This window comes from Pelophylax lessonae (genome assembly GCF_965119305.1).
Source record: "Pelophylax lessonae genome assembly, chromosome: 1".
Taxonomy (NCBI): domain Eukaryota; kingdom Metazoa; phylum Chordata; class Amphibia; order Anura; family Ranidae; genus Pelophylax; species Pelophylax lessonae.
The window spans coordinates 243987622-244009043 of record NC_138768.1 but is presented as its reverse complement, the minus strand read 5'-3'; the positions used below and the strand labels follow the sequence as shown (position 1 = coordinate 244009043).

At 39.0% G+C, this 21422-nt stretch overlaps 1 protein-coding gene across 1 annotated transcript in view; it reads left to right on the top strand.

Moving 5' to 3' along the window:
- The window catches only part of LOC309558707 (transmembrane protein 132D-like), a 1473975-nt gene that overhangs the window by 1196153 nt on the left and 256400 nt on the right, over positions 1–21422 (top strand). Inside the window, exon 5 of the mRNA XM_082261763.1 lies at positions 12693–12836. Coding sequence (XP_082117889.1) covers positions 12693–12836 — 144 coding nt within the window. The remainder of the gene's footprint in view (positions 1–12692; positions 12837–21422) is intronic.

The following is a 21422-nucleotide window of genomic DNA, read 5'->3' as shown; positions in this document are numbered from 1 at the left end:
TTTTCTCAACACTGATGGAGGTTTAACATGTTTTGTATTTTTTTTTTAATCCCATTTTAATGCACTATACAAAATAGTCAAATGAAAAGAGATAAAAATGCTACAGATTGCTCTCAAAAGTCAGCTTTCCAATCGCTAAAAAACAGTACTTTGATTGTGGGAGAAAGGTTTGCTTCTTTTAATAGAACAAAGAGTCTCTTTGATCGTGAGGTTTTGACTGATTGTATGTTCAGCCATTTTGTAAGGGTAAAGCAGTAGGGGGAGACATTTCTGGGCTTTCTTTAATGTCTTAGACAGGCTGGTGGACTTTTTCATTTTTCCATGAGAAAAATATATTTTTGGAATGTCTAATATATTTTAATACAGGATAAATTTGCAATATTGTAGAAAGCCGCAGTATTCCAACTACCTAAAGAATGGAGGAACATTTCTTGTATATATTGTAAATAAAACACATTGAAAAAGCAGAGAGATTTGTAGTTGCAAAGCTGCTGGTGTGACATGCCCCCTTTTCTGTACTCTGTTGGTAGTGCCTGGTATCATACTACTGCTGTTCATGCTTTTCTTTGTGTATTATTGTTCACCTGTAAGAAACTATGCTAAGACTCCAGCAAGCCGCATAATTAGAAAATTATATTTTCAACATAAAGCCTGCAAAAAAAACTCATCATGTGGTTCTAAAGTTACAAACCCTACTAGAAAATTGCTGTTATCAGCCATCTAAAAGTGCTTGTAACAAGCTAACCTCCAACCTATGACAGTTTCCTTAGGTCTAACACTGTGTAGGCTGTTTTCTTTCTCAAACTGATGCAGAACAAACCTGTAAAAAGATATGTAGAAAAGACCTATAGAGACTCAACAAAGGGATGATGTAGCCAGGAACTGCAAGTACTGACATCAATGAGCTCACCAATCTCCTGGTGCATATACTGTATATCAACTGCACTTAGTATAAGTAGATAGAATATATGATGGGAATATTTGCAACATTCATAGGTTATACTTCTATTAAATTACTGATCGTAACAATAAACAGAATAAATACTACAGACAGATTTATATAGTCCATTGCAGTGGTTCTCAACTCTGGTCCTCAGGGCACACTATCAGGCCAGGTTTGCAAGAAAACTGAAATACATCAAAGGTGATATCATTTGCTGCTCAGTGATTGCAGTATTCTAGTCTGCATCTCCCCAAGGTAATACCTAAAATCTGGCCTGTTAGGGCCCTTTCACACGGGCGATCCGATCAGATCCGCCTGTCAGTTTTTTAGGCGGATCTGATCGGATCCTCCATGCAGCTCTATGGGGCAGCGGATGTCAGCGGAGACACCTCCGCTGACACCCGCTGCCATCCGTGTCTGATCCCGTCCATGAAATCTGGACGGATGGAAACCCTATTTTTCCATCCGTTCAGTGATCGGATCGGATGAGAGCGGACCGCCTGTCCCCCATAGAGGGCAGCGGGGGCTGAGACACCTCCCTCTCTGCTCTGCAAGCGGAGACGGAGCTGTCATCTGCCGGCTCAGCGGGGATCGCGGATCGATCCCCGCTGAGCAACATGGATCCGCCTACAGAGGCGGACCGTGTGAAAGAGGCCTTAGTGTGCCCTGAGGACTGGAGTTGAGAAACACTGGTCCATTGGGTGCCTGCAGAGAGAAAAACGATTAGGAGACTTTTGTAACAGGACAATCAAATGATCCTAAATTGGTCCCATTCAAGAGAAAATTACTTTACATTTTGTATTTTTGACACAACAGTAAGTATGAGGGAATCTATCCAAAGTGAGGTAAATCCCTTTTTAGACAGCTGTCACCAAAATTAATGTTCCCATTGGAACACTTCCACTCATTCATATTCTGATGGCAACTCACATTTTTGATTCTCCCTCACTTTCAGTTCTTGTGACAGTAGACATCAGAACAAACAGAGAGGGTGGACTTCCCAAGGGGGGCACAAATTGCAATAAAGCGCTCACAAGGGGGTCTAACCCTTCACCACTCTATTTAAAACTAAAAATAAAGTTAAGGTTTTTGATACATTTTATTAGGTAAAATAATGTGTGCAATAATTTTTTATTAACATCCTGATGTTTCAGTAGGTAATATATCCAGTTTTCTTCTCTTGACAAATGCTCGTATTGCCATTTTGCAAAAGCAGAGTGAGCTTCGAGTGGGAAAAAAACATTTGGGCCATTCCATAAGAATGCACACATAAGACACCCAAATAAAGTGAATCTAATGATTTTTTTAGGTTACGGTAGAGTAGGGTGTGGTTAAAACTCCTGTAAAGTTTATTTTTTTTAACTTATGTGTTCCATAGAGCAAATGTTACATTATGACCTGTTCCAGATACAGAAAGTGAGAGTAAATATTTCGCTAGTGAAGGAAATTCCACAACAGAAAAGCTACACTGTTGGAAAGATGTCCACTCACTTCCTGTTCCAGTGACAACTGTAAATTGTAAGATTTATAATCTCTTGGTCTTCCTGGCAAGTAAATAGGGAGAAACTCCTCACCGGGGATACAGACTGCAATAAAAATGATACAGATATTTTAACTAATATATGCTCAAATCAAAACTCAACCAAAAGGCAGTCAGAATCCTAATTTAGGGAGAGAAATTAACTACTAAACACATTAAAACACTTGAAATAACACCACTTTTGCTAAATAAAACTGACTAATAAAAGAAAACCTTTTGTAAATTGAACATTTATCAAATAATCCGCATATAGTATTTAGTGTCATGGCCCTACAATAATGTATTTTGTTATAAGCCACCATACCGTTGATGAAAACTAATCTGAACAAGTGCAGGTACTTTTAGAGAGCATCAAAAGGCATATTTGTCCATCACAAGCTATCCTATGCCCGCTGTGATCTTCATTTTTCAGCAGAGTATTATGCAGACCGTACCAGTGTATTCCTACATTTTAATATACAAAATAATAGATTTTTTTGTTTCATTTTATAAAGTCTGTGCCAGCAGCCAGATACATAAGTAGGAGATTGAAATATGGTAATGTCGTTTTGAAATGTAGTCACTCTATCAAACCTTGTCAGCAGATTATTGCAGGTTCATGTTTTAAGTACAAGAAAATAACTTGAAGGTGGCCTGAGTTCAAGGGCAGCTTAATTTCTACTATTGAGCATACTTGATTCTAGTCTGTAGCTGCAGTGAATTAAGCTTTACTAATTCTCAATTCATTTATGTGATTCTAAGTACATTTTAACTCATGAAGGCAAGATGTAAAAGAAGAGTATAGTAGTGTATTTTCAGTGAGCACATATTTTGAATATTATAGGTGTGTCTACCCTAAATTCCATGTGTAGCCAAATTTTACTAGACACAAGAGGAAATAGGAGGAAATCTCTCCAAACTGAGGGAAATTCCCCTTTTGAACAATTTTCATTTTCTTGACCTGAATACTTGTTTCAGCTCAGTGACCCAATGTATTTTATAGTCGAAGCTACAGGTTTCCTTCAAAAGCTGGCAGGATAAAAAAAGAGAGAGTCTGTTGTTTTCAATGGGTCAACCAACTTGATATTTGAATAATAGTAGTTTTCACTAGGTATTTACATAGCTAGTTTATTCAAGCACAACATTTATTTCCTGAACTTCCCTTTTTTCTGACTCCCAGTGTTCATGGAGGCCATTAGGCATTTGGTAGTGGTCATGGATTTTTAAGCAGATGGCAAGTTTATTTTGGCAGTTTATGGGTTGGAAAGGTAAATAAAAATCTAGAAGTCAGCAGAAGCACAGTCTCTGTCTGCTGATCAGCATCTCTGTTAACCACTTCAGCTTTGCAAGGTTTTACCCCCTTAATGACCAGGCCATTTTTTGCGATTCGGCACTGCGTTACTTTAACTAACAGTTGTGAGGTTGTGTGATGCTGTATCCAAATAGAATTGATGTTCTTTTTTCCCACAAATAGAGCTTTCTTTTGGTGGTATTTGATCACCTCTGCGGTTTTTCGATTTTGCGCTATAAACAAAAAAAGAGCGACAATTTTGAAAAAAAACACAATATTTTTTACATTCCATTATAAAACATTCCCAATAAAAGAATTTAAAAATCAATTTTTTTTTTCAGTTTAGGCCAATTTGTATTCTGCTACATATTTTTGGTAAAAAAAATCCCAAAAAGTGTATATTAATTGGTTTGCGCAAAAGTTATAGCATTTACAAACTATGGGATAGATTTTTGGACTTGTTATTTATTTGTTTATTTTTTTAGTAATAGCGGCAATCAGCGATTTTTAGCAGGACTGCGACATTGAGGTGGACAAATCTGACACTAAGTGACGCTCTTTGGGGACAAGTGACATGAATACAGTAATATGTGCTAAATAATATGCACTATTACTGTATAAATGAAACTGGCAGGGAAGGGGTTAACACTGGGGGTGATCAAGGGGTTAAGTGTGAGGCTAATTGTGCTTACCAGCTGCGGGGGGGGGGGCTCTGTGAAAGGCACACAGAGATCGGTGTTTCAGCTTAGCTGAGACACAGGATCTCACTGTGCCTGTCTGACAGGAGAGCCGCCTGCTTTGTTTACATAGGCAGGTGGCTCTCATGTCAGTTTTCCTGAAGATCGCTGGAGGCCAGCAGCGATCGAGCCCGCTCCTCCCACGGTCTGGCTCCCGTTGTGTCCAATCACAGCGGAAGCATGGTTCTGGCGGCGCGCGAGCGCCGCCGAGACCACATACTCATAATCACATGGATCTACGTGATTATGCGCAGCCGAGTCGCCCTACCGCAGTAAATCTGAGTGGGGCTGTCGGCAAGTAGTTAAAGCATCTCTTTGTGGTGTTGGCTTTTTTTTATTACATTTTAATTGATTAGCATAGAGAGTGTTTTTTTAACCACTTCACCCCCAGAAGGTTTACCCGCCTTTATGACATTTTTTGCAATACGGCACTGCATTATGTTAACTGACAATTACCCGGACGTGCGACGCTGTACCCAAATAAAATTTATGTCCTTTTCTTCCCACAACTAGGGCTTTCTTTTGGTGGTATTTGATCACCTCTGCGTTTTTTATTTTTTGCGCTAAACTAAACAAAAAAAGAAAAACTAACAATTTTGAAAGAAACATTTTTTTTTTTACTTTATGCTATAAAACATATCCAAAGAAAATAAAAATGTATTCATCAATTTAGGCCAATAGGAATTCAGCTACATATTTTTGATAGAAACAATCCCAATAATTGTATATTGATTGGTTTTCGCAAAAGTTATAGTGTCTACAAACTATGGGATAGATTTATGGAATTGTTATTTATTTTTTTTTTTTATTGGACACCAAACTGACATTTTTTTTTATAAATTCATTTCTAACTGACATTTTTGAGGGGACCAATGACACTAATATAGTAATCAGTGCTTAAAAATGCCTAAAAATCACTGTTTTAATGACACCGCCAGGGAATGGGGTTAACATCAGGGGTAATCAAAGGGTTTAGTGGGCTCCTAGGGAGTGCTTTCTAACTGTGTTGGGGTGGCTTAACTGGAGAAAGACAAACTTCTGTGTTTCTGCTTAGCAGAAACACAAGATCTCCATCTTCCTCTCTGACAGAACGGCCGTCTGACTTATTTACACAGGCCTCTCCGGTGAATGATCAGGTGGTCCAATCACAGCAGGAGCAGCTTGCCGGTAGTGAGCGTGCGCCCCAGACCCTGTGTACGAAATCACATACAGGTGTAGGAGGGCCACACTGCCGCAGTATATCTGCATGGGATGGTCCATAAGCTGTTTAGACTGATTGTATGGATGCAAAAGGATGTTTAAAGGGTACTATATAGAAAAATAGGGTATTCAGGTAACTGTCCAATGTTGACTGGAGTTAAGGCTGGTACACACAGGCCTGAATATCAGCAGGTATCGGCTGATTCAACAGAAACTGGCTGACATTCGGCCAGTGTTTACAGCAGCCTAATAACCGGCTTCTTTTGAAAGGGCATACTGGAAAACCAGCATCCAATCAGTGCTGGTAGCCAATGGTTGTGACCCCTAATCAGTGTGTTCTGGCTGGAGTCTCCCTGTCAGAACACAAAGACACAGCGAGGGAGATCACCGTACTAACCATGCTTAGTTAGTACTGCAACCTCTTTGTTTTTCTGTTCGTTCAGCTCGCTGAGTTGAACGACAAAGAAACTTCCCATGTTTACTAGGCTTTATGATTTAATTTGTTTGTCTCTTAATTCAAGAAGAATTTCACTTCCCTTGTGTTATTTTTTGTGTTATCCCCTCTTACATGGCTTGTTGGGTTCTCCTCAATCCACATATTGACACGCCAAGTGAATCCAGCTTTGTAATGCTGTGATCTGCAGATCCCTGCTACGAGTGGGGCATGCAATGCCATCTTCATTTTTTGACATCCTTAAAACCTCCCTGTCTCTTCTGGATTTAGGCATCTGGCCCTCGGATGACACAAACCAGGTCCACCCTACTCCAGTGTTATGTCTGTCCTCCAGCACTGTGTAGTGCTTCTAAAGCCTTCTATAAAGTGTCTTGCAGATGCCAGGAGGCACCAAGAGCAAGGACACATTTTTCCTTTCTAGGCACAAATTGAGAGAAGAGAGATGAGTAAAAAAAGGAAATAAACACAAAGAATAAAAATGTGAGCTTTTCACTGTTGCGAAGAAGGAAGGAATCCGGTGAGGGAAATCATATTATGTGAGTGTAGGTGTGCTTTATACTCAGATTTAAAGGGGTAGACAAGCTCATAAAAGTAGTAGATAGATAGAGAAGCACCACGTCCCTAACTGGATGTCAAAGGAGAAAGATGATTTTGGGCGTATGGTGGGACTTTAAATATAGGGGTGCTTAGTATATATATAGTCCAAGGTAAGAAAGAAAATATGTAAGAAAAATTTTTTAATTTATTGAGCACACTTGAAAAGACATAAAATTGCATACTGTACCAACAGGATACAAAAGACAATATTTGAAATATTGCAGATTAAAAACATTTGCAGTAGACAGATGTATTTGGCATATATAGCAGATTTACAAATGATTTACAATTCCTACATTGGGGTAGATGGCATATACCCAAGACTCATCCAAAAGGAGGTGTCTATGCAGGATAGCGATCCTGTCAACCCAACATGTTTCTCGGCCTTAAAGCCGCTTCCTCAGGGGTAATTTTTATGGGGTATCACTTTGTAAATACAACACTAAAGGTAAGGAGAAAAACAAATAGTGAATGTCTATATTAAGAAAACATCACATATGACACATTATATAGAACTTTTCACAAATCCATATGCACTGTGCAATATGCTAAACTTGTAATGGTGCCAAATACATTAGAATGTCTATAAATTCGCACCTGTCTGGTAAACCAACAAGCCAACAATGGTAGAGGTCCTGGACCACAAGGTAGGGGGAAGGTCCCCCCGGGGGCGAACACGGGAGCTCAGACCAGAGAACCACAAGATAGTACTGCAATAAGAGGGATATCTCTATCTGAAAATTGGAAAGACAAATACACCATATATAAATGTCAACATAGATATATGCATGAAAGGTGCATCCACCCCTTATTGGTGGTGCATCCAAGATGCAATCAAAAAAATTATATATGTAAAAGCCTTGCAAAGTTAAAGGATAAACCTTCAACGCATAGCCTAAAATATATGGAGTATATAGGTGTATTCTTACCCGAGTGATTCCAGATAAGAGGAATGGACAGGGAACGGGTGTGATGGATATGTTGGATCAAAGACCGTGTAACATCCAATATCCACAGTCAGATCCTCTGCACAAAGCCTGAGAGAATATGAATGACCAATTAAGAAAGGAGACATTCCAAAATATAGCTGGTTAGTTCTTAATAGAGTAGATGGAGGGTATTACCTGCGGTATTGTGGCTATCAGCGTCCCGTCCCTGCATGCTGCACGGAGGGAACGCCGAAGAACCACTATATATAGTGGTTAAGGAGCTCCACCCAAGATGACGTGCAAGCGCTGTGTCTTGCCGTACATCCGGGCTGGCGTCGGGAATGCGCCTCGCGAACTACGCAGGCGCATCCGCCGGACATCCTCCCGCCAGCTGAGTGGCCGTGTCGTGCATCGCAAACGAGCGTCGTCATAGAACACGGCCGGAAGTGACGGTGTGAGTCCGGCGTAGCATCCCCAACTCCGACAGGACCTCTACCATTGTTGCCTTGTTGGTTTACCAGACAGATGCGAATTTATAGACATTCTAATGTATTTGGCACCATTACAAGTTTAGCATATTGCACAGTACATATGGATTTGTGAAAAATTCTATATAATGTGTCATATGTGATGTTTTCTTAATATAGACATTCACTATTTGTTTTTCTCCTTACCTTTAGTGTTGTATTTACAAAGTGATACCCCATAAAAATTACCCCTGAGGAAGCGACTTTAAGGCAGAGAAACATGTTGGGTTGACACTGTGGGTTCCATCGCTATCCTGCATAGACACCTCCTTTTGGATGAGTCTTGGGTATATGCCATCTACCCCAATGTAGGAATTGTAAATCATTTGTAAATCTGCTATATATGCCAAATACATCTGTCTACTGCAAATGTTTTTAATCTGCAATATTTCAAATATTGTCTTTTGTATCCTGTTGGTACAGTATGCAATTTTATGTCTTTTCAAGTGTGCTCAATAAATAAAAAAAATTTTCTTACATATTTTCTTTCTTACCTTGGACTATATATATACTAAGCACCCCTATATTTAAAGTCCCACCATACGCCCAAAATCATCTTTCTCCTTTGACGTGCTTTATACTCAGTTAAATAGCAGAAATACATCTAAGACTTCACTGTCCACAGGAGGACACCACTACTGCACAATATCATTGAACACTTAACAGCCTTGTCACCCTTTTCGAGGTGGAAACCTAATGGATCTACTGCAGAGTGGATAGGTATTAAAATTCTGTTACAGGAGACTCACAAAATGAAGAACTGCTGTGTTAATGCTTTTGACAGACTGCATCATGTATGTCATTTTGATTCTGGCCATGGTTCCACTTTAATCCTGTACAATATTTAACACAAAAACAGTTAAATGAAAGTATTTGGGATGCCACAATCATGAGACAGGTAAATTCTGTGCTCAATGCATAATCTTCACTGGTAATGTTCCCACACAGATCATTGTACAAATAAACAATACGTGTATTTTCATCAGTTGTTTAGACCAAAAGGTTCCTATTGACTCTCAAATACAATGACGGGGAAAATATTAAAATTAATGTGGATTTATTGTCATTATGAAAAATAGATATTTAATGTACTGCAAACTACACAATACAGCTATTTTTATTATTATTAGTATTGTTATTATTATTTTACTTGCAAACTTGCTACTGTACAAAATAGTTTCTCTCTCTCTCTTTTGAAAAAAAAAAATGTATTCACAAAGCTTTAAAATAAGGACAAGTATATTTTAGCCACATAACTCTAAGTTTCAAATCTCATTGGACTCATCTGAAAATAAGTATCACTATTTTGGAATATAAATATTCTTATCCTGGTGTGTTAGCTATGTGAATTGAGTGCCTTTTGCCTTTTTTAGTCTAACAGCTGCAGGTAACACAACCAGTTGAAATGCAATCATGCTTCTAGCAGAAGAATCATATCTTGTGACTGGTTCTAATATTCACCCATTGCAGGTATACCAGCATCAGCCTGAAAATAGAACTTTTGCCACTGGGTACAGTAGATGATAATGTGTTATGGCATTTGTTACAATGACTACTTGAGATGCCACCTTGCTGGGTATTCAGGTCAACAAGCAAAGCAAGGGCTGACAGGCTCTTGTGTTTCTTCTAAATACAATTCTGTTCCTTACAGCTACAAATGTCAGATGTGTCTGATGTGTCTGAAAGGAGGGTGAAGGTGATCTTGCCACCTTTCAGTGCTAAGCAAGCAGCAGTCTCTAAGGCTGAAGTGTAATTGAGTTGGCATATTGTACAGTGATTGTGGATAAGACAACATTACTGTCCATATGCCATGTAAAGTACATCTTAAAATAAGTATACATAAACATAATAAATGTCCCTTACAAACTGTGCCTTGTTTAGAAATAAAACCAGACAAGTTTTACTAGTCTACTAAAATTTATAATGTCATTTGGCTCATTATAAGTATTCCTTGCCAAGAATGCTTAGTTTTAACAGATCCAAATTGTTTCTTTTTTCTGTGTGTATTTTATAAAGTAAAATCTCAAACTATAGGTAGCTTTGAACACTAGATATTTATATTTTGTAATGATACAAACACATTGACTTGTTTTTTTAAAGGCTAAGTCCACGTATTGCAGAAAAATAATAAATGTACATATATCTGAAGGACAAAAATGTGCATTTATTATTATTATTATTATTTTTATTATTATTATTATTATTATTTATTTTTATTTTTTTTTGCATAGAAGTCTGCAAAGCATTGCACCCTCGGTTATTGGATTATGGGTGCATTGGCAGGCTCCTGTAGAGTCTTCTTCCAGTTCTATGGCCATACAGAGGTAGAGACTTTCGGTTAAAGAGCTGGAGGAAGTGCCAATAGATTACAAGTATGGTGATCACTGCACTTGTTTTCTGTCTAGAACTACAAGTTAGTCTGCCTTGGTGGAAGATGGGACTTGTAGTCCATTCATTTACAGATCTCTGTGTATGAATTATGTGGCTGTATGGGTGGAGCCCCACCCAACCCCCTTATAACTTAGTGAGTCATGATATGTTTTTCTCAGATGAATATATTTGGCAGGGCATCAGAATTTCCCTCTCAGTCAGGACTTGTTGGTACAGTATAAGCAGGGTTGTACTCCATCTCCCACTCCTCTCCTCTCTTTCTCCAGCTGCGGTCCCAGATCACCTCCAATACACTTCAGCTTAAACTGCCATTAAAACGCAAATAGATCCATAGTGTAGTATGTATGAGATCAAAAATTATCCAACACAAGTAATAGTATACCCCTATAAAAAGGACCTCTTCAGTTTGGTTTCAACTGCCTGTGAAATTTTCAGCTTTATGTTAGAAAAACAGTGAAAAAAAAAGAAAAGAAAGTGCATAAATGGGGAATGTTCTATCTGCAAAACATTCTACTTATGCAAAACATAACTGTTATTCTAAGCAGCTGGTGCTGTGTGCCAGTTTCCCCTAGACAGCACAACCAGGCCCCCCCGCCTTCATTGCAGAAGCACAACTCAATCAAGAACACACCCCAGTCTGCTGATTGGACAATGAAGGAGCAGCAGCACAGCAAGTGTTTGTTATCCTGCTTTCTCTTCTGTCAGCAGATTCATTGGGCAATGCAACAAAGCCTGGCTGGTTCAGAGTGGTGACTCTCCATCTCCTAATCTAAGTTTTTCTGGGCAGAGAATTATTGCAGGTTGATATCAAGATATAGCATAGGTACATAATATGAGTCTGTCTGAATTAAAGCTCAAGCCATTTTTGCCTCTTGTAAATAATACCAACATTTTCTTTACAGTACTTACTTTACATATATATTATTAAATATTGCAGGCATACTGTAACTATGGCACTATACATTGTTAAATAAAACATGTACAGTATGTATGTACTGTGTATTAAATTTAGTAATGAACCAAGGACAAGGCAGGGGAAGTTCTTGTTCCAGGGTCAGATAATAAAGGGTCTGTAGATAATGACAACGCTGCTGGTATGCAGGAAGTCCTCGGTGGATTGATCTCCCGACAAGCAATATCTGCATAGTTGCAATACCATCGGCACTTGGCAGAGCTAGACTTGGGAGCACAGGAGCAGCAGAGCCTCTCCTCTCCCAGATAAACACTGACACCATTGATATACAGTATTTAGCTGAGTTTGCATTGACCATCAAGGTTTATAAGCATGTAAGGAGAACTTCTCCACTGATCACCACTGTAAGGGGGCAGTTCACCACTGATCCCCAATCTCCCAGAAGACTTCTCTGTTGATCACCAATGTAGGTGGGCACTGCACTGGCCACCAATGTAAGGCCACTACACTGACAACGGTATTAGGGGGTCATTACATCAACCACAAATGTAAAATGGTTCTTTCCTTTCCACCCATATAAGTGGGGGACCTTTCCACTGACCTCTAAAGAAAGGTGGTAGTATTGTAATGATACAATTATTTGGCACACATAGTAAAGTGGTTAAAGATTCTCTCTACTAGGCTACACAAACCATATTTGGTTTACCTGCAGCTGTACTGTACATTCATCAGACAGTAGAAATGCGGTCTGGGTGGAATCACTGAATATCCAATATAATGCCAAGATCGCCTTTGAGCGAAACTTACTGTTACTGTAGGTACAGACGACTTGCCCTCACCTTAAGTTTGTTCAGGCAGCACCAGTAGAGCAGACTTGTTTGTCAAAGTTTGAGGTCCACTGAGGACTATAAAGCTTCTCTGGTAAGTGATTTGTATGAAAAAGTCTGGGTCTCACCTCAATTGTGTTGTTTTCAACCTTGAAATGTATTGTTTGAATGTGTTTCTTACATTTTTAATGTGTATGTGGTTGCAATGTGCATAATGTATATACAATACTCCTATTAAAAAAAAGAACAACTTGCTTTAATTTCTGTTTTCTGTTCTTAACTATAAGTATATATGTATTTTGTTAAAGTAAGAGTTTTTCTTTTGACGTGAAGTAAATAAGAATTTATTTATTTTGCATTGTAGGAATCAGAGATTCTGAACACTGCCATTCTCACTGGGAAAACAGTAGCGGTCCCTGTTAAGACTGTCAGTGTAGATAGCAAAAGCTCAGTGACCGATATTTCTGATGTGGTAGAATGCAGATCATCTGATGAAGATGTACTAAAGGTAAGTCTTCTAACTGGGTATTTAAATGTTCCTCAGCTTAAACTTAGTAGGTATTTTTTTATCAGTTGTTTATTTCTAAAGAATGGACTTGCGTGGATAAAAATAAATGTGATGAAGATGTCTGAAAAAAAAGGGAATTCAATTAAAATCTGTTGTAAGGAAATTAACTGTTACCCAATCACACTTTATTTGCATTTTAAAATAAGGTTGGAAACACAAAATTAGAATTCTAATTCATTCCATGGCATGATACAGCATAAATTCATATTTCAAACAGGCTAAATGTTGGCTGCCCAGCAAGCAAGGTGCTTTTAAATTAAGTATAAGTTGCTGTTTTGATTTATCTGAAATGTAGGAGATACTTCAGTCAGACAAAGAGAAAGAACATTCTAATGTCTCAAACACTGCTTGTTTTCAACCTTGAAGGAAAAAAAAGGTAATTTACTTTGCATCCCATGGTAAGAGGACAATTTGCACCACTTTTCCTGACTCACATAAAAATGATATTTGAAAATGACTTGTATCAAAAGTCATTAAAACTGTCAATACCGGGTGATGAGGGATAGTAATCATTATACACATCTTCCACATAGCACAGCTAGACAGGTTATGCAGGTGCTCCCCAGTTCCGAAAAGCAGCTTCCTTACATGTCCACCTGCAATTCCTACTGGACAGAAAATTCATGTCATCTGTTCAATAAAAAGGAGGTGGTGCAAAAGAGCAGTAAACATGAAACAGGAAGTAGTTAAGTAAACTTATTTTCCATCCTGTGGGGCAGAAGTGTGTAAATCGCGAACGTGACTGAACAAAAATTTTTGACAGATAGCAATATTTGGTTCCTTGCCTGAAACCTGATAAATCATAATTCATTATCTGCTCCATTGGGAGCACTAACATCAGTTCCATTAGCCTACTGATCCTATCTTCTGGGCACTTCAGAACCAAGCTTATTCTAAGTTAAACCCCATTCGGAAGACTAAACTAAGAAGCTATGAGTAACCTAACACCAGGCACATAGAGGGATCTGTATAGTATGCCCCATAGGTTTTGCACTTTGGCCTAAGTTTTCAGATAAATGTAAACTAAGACCTTTGTTTTAATGTAATATTAAAGAAAATGTATTAGGCTTCATCTATTCACTATTTGTTAAAGGAAAAGGAATTGGCAGCACTCCAGGTTGAGTCAAAATCCAGATTTATTGACTGGACATCCAAATTATGACAATCGTGACAAGGTAGACGCGTTTCACACACTGACTGTGTGCTTAATCATTTTGTATTTAGGCATGTGCCTGATATGTCCATCCTATGCTCTAATTTGCCTATGAGATCAGCCACCGATTAAATGATAGGCCAAAGCCCACGTTAGATGTGACTTTGTAGAATGTATTATTAGCTTTGTAGATTGCATTTGTATTATCTTGTAAAACTGGAGCTCAGAGATGGATTTTGGCTAAACGAAAAAAAAAAAAGAATAGAATTGTATGCAATGAGGGGCTCTGAAAATCATATACTGTATATATCACACTTATCATTTTGAAATAACCTTGTCACAAATGTAAGCAATTCAAACTGAGCTGATGATGAAAAATGCATAAGCAAAGGTTACCTTCAGTTGAGCCATATATCCAGATTATTGTCAGTTTATATAAAGTCTCTTTCATTAATTCATGGGTTATTCGGTTTGGTAGGCAACATAGGGTTTTGAAATTTTTCAGTGCTATTGTAGGTGCTCTTTTAAAAAGTAAAATGTATCCTTTTCTCAGGATAACTTTTTATGCCCAAATGCTAACAGCAGCAGTGAGGCTATGATGAAATGTGCAGGGCTGTTAAAGCACCAGATGATACAATAAAAAATGTAATTCTGTTTGTAAAGGCACTTTAGTGCCTTCTCAAAACTTGCAAGCTTCTCTGCTAATTAAAGGGTCTGTGTCACAAAATGCAATATCCACTTATATCACAGTTGAATTTCCTAGTTATAGGTGTCGTTATTGTGAGTAAAAGTACATTTTTACATTTGTATACTGTAGTATGCATGCATGCAATAACTTGCTTTCACTAATTAGTTATAAAGCATGTGGAGGAGGACTTACAGACTGCTAAAGTCTAATTAACAAAATTAATCAGTCTACTGAAATTGTTGGTTAAAGTTGCCCGTATTATGACTTCATCTAGCGATAACATCCATTTATTGGTGAAGAAACATGAATAATCCATTTATAAACCAATATTTTGTTATCTATTAGATGTCTAGTCCCGTGCTTTGCAGATGTGTTATTAAAAGGGGGAGAGAGAAGCAATATGTATACAAATTAAACTGCATTAGGTGTAGACTGTACTGGAGGAAAAACAGCAGAAAAAGAGCATTAGCCCTACAGGCAGATTATAGCATTCAGTGGCATAGCTAGACTATCTGACACACAGGATGGACCTCCAAACATAACACAACACAACACAATATAAATATATATATATATATATATATATATATATATATATATATATACTGTATATACCCGGAGTGCTGTCTTTAAGTAGAGCACCTCTGTCTCCTAACAGGGGCACATACTTGTCTCCAAAACGGAGCCATGAGCTATGCCCATATGTCCAAATCCTTCATTATAAGGGCTGTGAGCAGCTGCCCATTTACAATCGATACTCCGGAGTCCCAAACTCTGCATAAGTGCGAACCCTATGTCCTTTCTACAATAATTTTACAGTGGCAGGGCCTTGCACTGTTACAATATATATACTGTGTATTGTGAAAAAGTTGGCAGGATTCTAATCAATGTATATGCGTCACATTGGTTTCTTACCTACACATAGTTAGGGGCTCCAGGGTTTATAGCTAATATGGAGAAAACTTTTTTTAACAAGTTCTGTTTTAGATCCATAAGACAGGAGACCTTGTCGAATTCTGGGTGTGATAAAACCTCTAGTCCTAGGTCGATGCCATATCTGGATTTCCAGACACTATTTTTAGTCTCAGCTACTGTATACACAGGCATTTATATATGCAAGCTGACTGGTGCTCAGGGCTCTCTCTCTCTGCTGTGAGAGCCAGCTGCTGAGTGAAAGGGCTGACTGCAGATAGAACACTAAAAGTTACAAGTGCTGCCTGTTCATTTTGGGTATCCTTTTTGAAGGGGAACCTGTTAGCCAGAAACTGACCTAAGTTTGTGTATTAGCTCAGACAAGCAGATGTTTTGTTTGTTTTATGCTGTGGACTTGCTTTATAACGTCCTCCTGCAATGAAGTTGTGTTTGCTGCCTTGCTGAATACAAAGTTCTGGACAAACCTATTTCAACTGCTCCTGGGTGTAAAGGAACTTGTAAAAGGAAAACATGCCAAACAATGGAGGCTTCTCTGAAAACTAGCATTGCATTGGTTCTAAAATATAATAGACTCAGAATGTGTTAGTAACACACATACACAGTGTTACTCACCACAATGGGTAAGAAAACTAAGCAAAGTTGAGTTTGCTGGAACTAAGAGAAAAATCCACAAACCCTAAACCTAGCTCCCAAACCCTATTAATGTGAAATTTCGTATTTTTTTCCTGGCCAATTTGCAAGCTTTTGTTCGAAAAAGGGCATGTGTAGCTGGGCACTGCCAACGATAAAAATATTGTTCAACAGGAAGAAGGTATTTTAATGCAGATTAAAGGGCAGCATTAAAAATATACAATTTCTTTTAAATGGCACAGGCCTTTTATCTATGATTCACTGTGCACTCCCAGTACAGTGACCAAGCTCCAGAAAGAATTTGTAAGGTTTGTATATCATGCCAGCATGGGGTTCCCCTCAAATACACACCAGAACCTGTAAGAGTCACGTAGTTCAATATTTTTGTGTGCTAATAATTACTTTAGTTTATTTTTATTGAAAACATAGTTTGATAAACATTTGTGCAACTATCATGTAATGTAAAAAAAAAACAATATTTGATATGTGACTAGGGCAATCTTCATGGATGACGCAGCCCATTATAACTGCAACAAAATATTGGTACACGCCTTGTTCTTTTTTGCACGATACCTCAAGACCTCATTAGTACACACCTTGCACTATCTACCCTCCTACCTACCACCCACTTCCAGGTGAACATTTTTTAAATGGAATGCAATCAGTTGGCATTCTCACTCTTCTCACTAAATGCACAGGCATTAATTTTTTTTTCTACCTAAAAGTGATTGTAAAGTAAAATTTTTATAAAAACAAACAAAATACAACCATGTTATACTGACCTTCTCTATGCAATTGGTTTTGCACAGAGCAGCCCAGATCCTCCTCTTCTCAGGTCCCTCGTTCCTGCTCCTGGCCCCTCCTATTGCGTGCCCCCACAGCAAGCAGCTTGCTATGGGAACACCCAAGCCGAGCTGCAGCTCTGAGTTTCTATTCGGACACGGAGCTGCCATTTGGCCCCGCCCCTTCTCTCTGATGATGCAGGGTGTGTGCTAATGAGGTCAGCTGGTCAACGCCTTCCGGTGTCATGACCTATAGTCTGTCCAGGAAGTAAGGCTGAAGTAATGAATACGTGTTTTTAAACAGCCATGAGGACAGCGAGGTAAGCGAGTGTAGAATAAATGGAAAGCTTTGTTTTTTCTGCAAAAGAAGTACAATAATAGTATAATGGTGTAATGTTCTGGTACCTCTGGTACCCTTATTCCACTTTCCATTCCGTGTATGCGTCCCACCATTCTCTTCTGGTAGGTGCGCATACACCTTTAAGACCGATGCTGTCATCACTGAGCGCCGCAGAGCGGCTATTTCAACCGCCGGCGTTCTCACTCACATGTTCGTTCAACCTGCCTTGCATCTATGCTTACAAGCGTGTCTCGCTGTGGAACCTCGCTACAGATCCCTGTATCTCGCTACCAGGATCACTTCCTCAGACCCGAACCTCGCTACTGATCCCTGTATCTCGTTACTGGATCACTTCCTCATCACCGGACCCTTCTACTACTATACTATAGTGATAAGTACCCTGCAGGGGAAACCTCCATAACTTACACTACTACTATTGCATTAAGGACTGTTACTACCTATCCATACTATCCTATCATCTGCACTGTTACATAGATTGCTAGCTCTTGAGACTACTACCATCTATCATCTGCACTGCTGCATAGATTGCTAGCTCTCCTGTCTACTACCATCTATCATCTGCACTGCTGCATAGATTGCTAGCTCTCCTGTCTACTACTATCTATCCTTGCACTGGGTTAGTCTATCCTGTATTTGTCATCTGCTGTCCTCACCACCTGTTAGCATACTCGATACTAACCTATCTGCATTCCTAAATACCATCTTGAACTCTCCTGTACAAACCTATCAAGTGCTTACCATCCTTGTCACTGTTCACACCTGTCCCTTCAGCACATCACCTTCATACTATCATATACATCCTATCACTCCAGGAACATTTCATTGAGTGTGTATATATCTGTATGTTGAAGCTGACAGGCCCACGGTGATGAGTCCTGGAGAGTTGGATGTGGTATTCAACACATCTCTACATGACTACTGAGTGGAGATTTTGCAGCTGTAAATCCAGCCTATAACAAAAACGCAGGAGCGTTACAAATGGTACATAGGGGAGCTGGAATTTAGAAAAAAAAGTGAACAAATGTGAACTTTAAGATACAAAGCAACTTTAAAATTTTTATTTTCTTACATCTGCCTTCAGTTTGTCTGTGCTTTGAAAGCAGCGATAGCAAGCCAAGGCCAGTAAAAACACTGTTCTGTTTTTCTGTACCTGCAAGGAAAGGGGAGGGAGCTCTACATACTCATTTGATTTAATGTCTTCTGTGTTGGAAGCTGTAACATATAGTTTCAATGCAGTACTGCAGTCAGGTAATAATCACTTATACAAGGGCTACCTGCTTCTCCAATGATTAGATACATATAGTGCAGTACATAAATCGCTGTTTGAGACTGTGCAGATGCAGACTAGCTCAATGTAAACATTACAATGTTTAATCTGGTCTTAAATGGTGATTATAAAACTTGTTTTTAAAAATATAATTCTACTTTTTCAGATAAACCTATATTATAAGTCAGAACATTGTGAACCCTGTTAATCATGCATATTACATATTAGGGCCCAAATTTTCCCAGAGGCTAGTGTTTGGTGTTTCTCATGGCAAAGTTGAACAAATGTGGACAAATATGAATCCCTGAAGTACTTCTGTAAATACAGCTTCATTCTAAAGCAACGTGTTCCCTAAACTGTCTTCCTTCCCATAATGCCATACTGAAACTCCATCCAACATTTTATAGCCTTAAAGTGGTTGTAAAGGCAGAAGGTTTTTTTTTTTTTTTTTTATCTTAAAGCATTCTATGCATTAAAATAAAAAGCCTTCTGTGTGCAGTAGCCCCCCTCAGCCCCTCTAATTCTTACCTGGGGTCCATCTAGTAGATCAAGCGATGCTGCAGGAGTGTCCTAGCTGCCCGGGACTCCCCTCATTGACTGAGAAAGCAGCGCAGCGCTATTGGCTCCCAATGCTGTCAATCAAAGTCAGTCAGCCAATGAGAAGAGAAGCCAATAGACACAGGGAGCTGTGTCTCAGCTCAGGGGCCCCTCTAGCAAGCTGCTTGCTTTGGGGATACTTATCAGGAGGGGGGGGCAGGAATCCCAAAGAGGGACTTGAGAAGAGAAGGATCTGTGCTGCTCTGTGCAAAACCATTACACGGTGCAGGTATTTTTAAGAAAAAAAATTGACTTTAGTATTACTTTATTAGCTAAGGATCAATACGCTTTTTTAGTTTTGTCCCTGTTCCTGTTTGGTAAATTTAGCCTGGCAGTCTAGATGACAAACCATACAATTCTGTGAAGTAGGCTTCCTATTTCCCATCTCTAGAGTGCAGACATTACATATACCTGGAAAAAGTAAAAGCACACAATGGTATCACTCCAAACTGGTTCTAGTAAATTCCTAAAAGTACTATCTGAGGAATAAACTCTAGAAACAGAAGTTTTGCAATGTCCTTGGTTTCACAGAGATAGGGAATGTTAACAATAAAGACCAAACAGACATTTAAACTCTACCCTATTCTTCTAAAACTTTTAAAAAAAGTTCAGAGAGAGTTGAACTTCAATATTTTGATAATAAAATGTAATACATATTTACAATAAAGATATCTTTGCAATTGTTTGGTGTCATTTTGCATTGCAAATGTAAAAAAATGATAACCTTTTGTCTTGAGTGGGGAAGGAGCTCACTTATAATGTCTAGATTGTGTTAATGATTGCATTAGCCCATAATGTATTTCTTCATGCTGGCTTGGGATTTAAGTAATAAACCTTCATGTAGCCTCTTAAGAGCAATGTAGGTAACAGAATGTCTCTGCCGCTGCTACAAAGTCTAAGGGTTTTCATTTTACAAGACTATTAAAAGTGTGAGGAAAGAGGTGGCAGATGGCGCAGCCAAGTTGGGCTATAAAGAACTAGAGAAATGATTCAGGATTCTTGTGCTTGTGTTCAATTAGCTGTGAAGATGTCTCTTTGTCATGGCACTTTGAATTCCTAAAGTCCTATATCTAGCAAGTAAAACTGCAGCGTTTGTTTTCACTAATACTCACACAAAATGTTCGGATCTGCAAAAAGAATATCTGAGCAAGGTTTGCATCCCAACGGAGGGCATAGATTTTTTGAAGAGAGGGGTCAGCTCTCTCAACTTATAGGATGGTTTCCAAGGTTTAAAAAAATATACCAGCCATATCCTTCCTGAACAAATTCTTTACTTGGAACCATACTAATTGTTTTAAAGTATAACTAAAGGCAAAAACATTTTTCGTTTTGGATAGAGTGGAGAGGCAATAGAACACTTGTAAGAATTGTATTGCTGTCTGTGGCCCCCTCACTATTTGCCCTGTTTACCTTGATCACCAAAAGTGAAAGTACATGACACTCGCAAACTTTGGGTTGTCCACAGAATAGGAATAGTGGGGACATTAGTTCTGATGAACCTGGTGACAACCAGAGATTCTTTCACTTTAAATACATTTTTCCTTACTTCCTATTTTGGCAAAGGGGCAGGAAGTGAGAGGAAATCTCACTAATGGGACACGGATGAGAAAAAAAATCATTACATGTATTCTAATCTTCCCTTACCCTATCCACAATGAAAAAAAAAGGTTTTACCCTTAGTTCTTCCTTAACCACTTAACGACCACCCACCGCAGTTATACTGTGGCAGGCAGCCACTGCTGCGCGAACCGCCGTAGGTATACATCGGTTGCGCACCTGCAGCTAGGGGGCGAGCACACACCACCAGCAGCGCGCTCCCATCCCTGCTCTTCAGCGGGGATCCTGATGCACAGGCCAGGTGGCTCCAATTGCCGCCTGTCACCCACCATCATTTCCTGCTGAGAGAGAAGGACGGGCAGCTGTTGTATACACACCTTACCGTTCTTCTCTCTGGAATGATCACAGAGCACCTGTGATCCTGCTATATAGGATCACAGGTCTCTGTGATCATTTCACAAGCCACACCCCCACAGTTATAAACATGCCCCTAGGTACACATTTAACCCCTTGATCACTTACTGTGTTAACCCCTTCCCTGACAGTGTCATTATTACA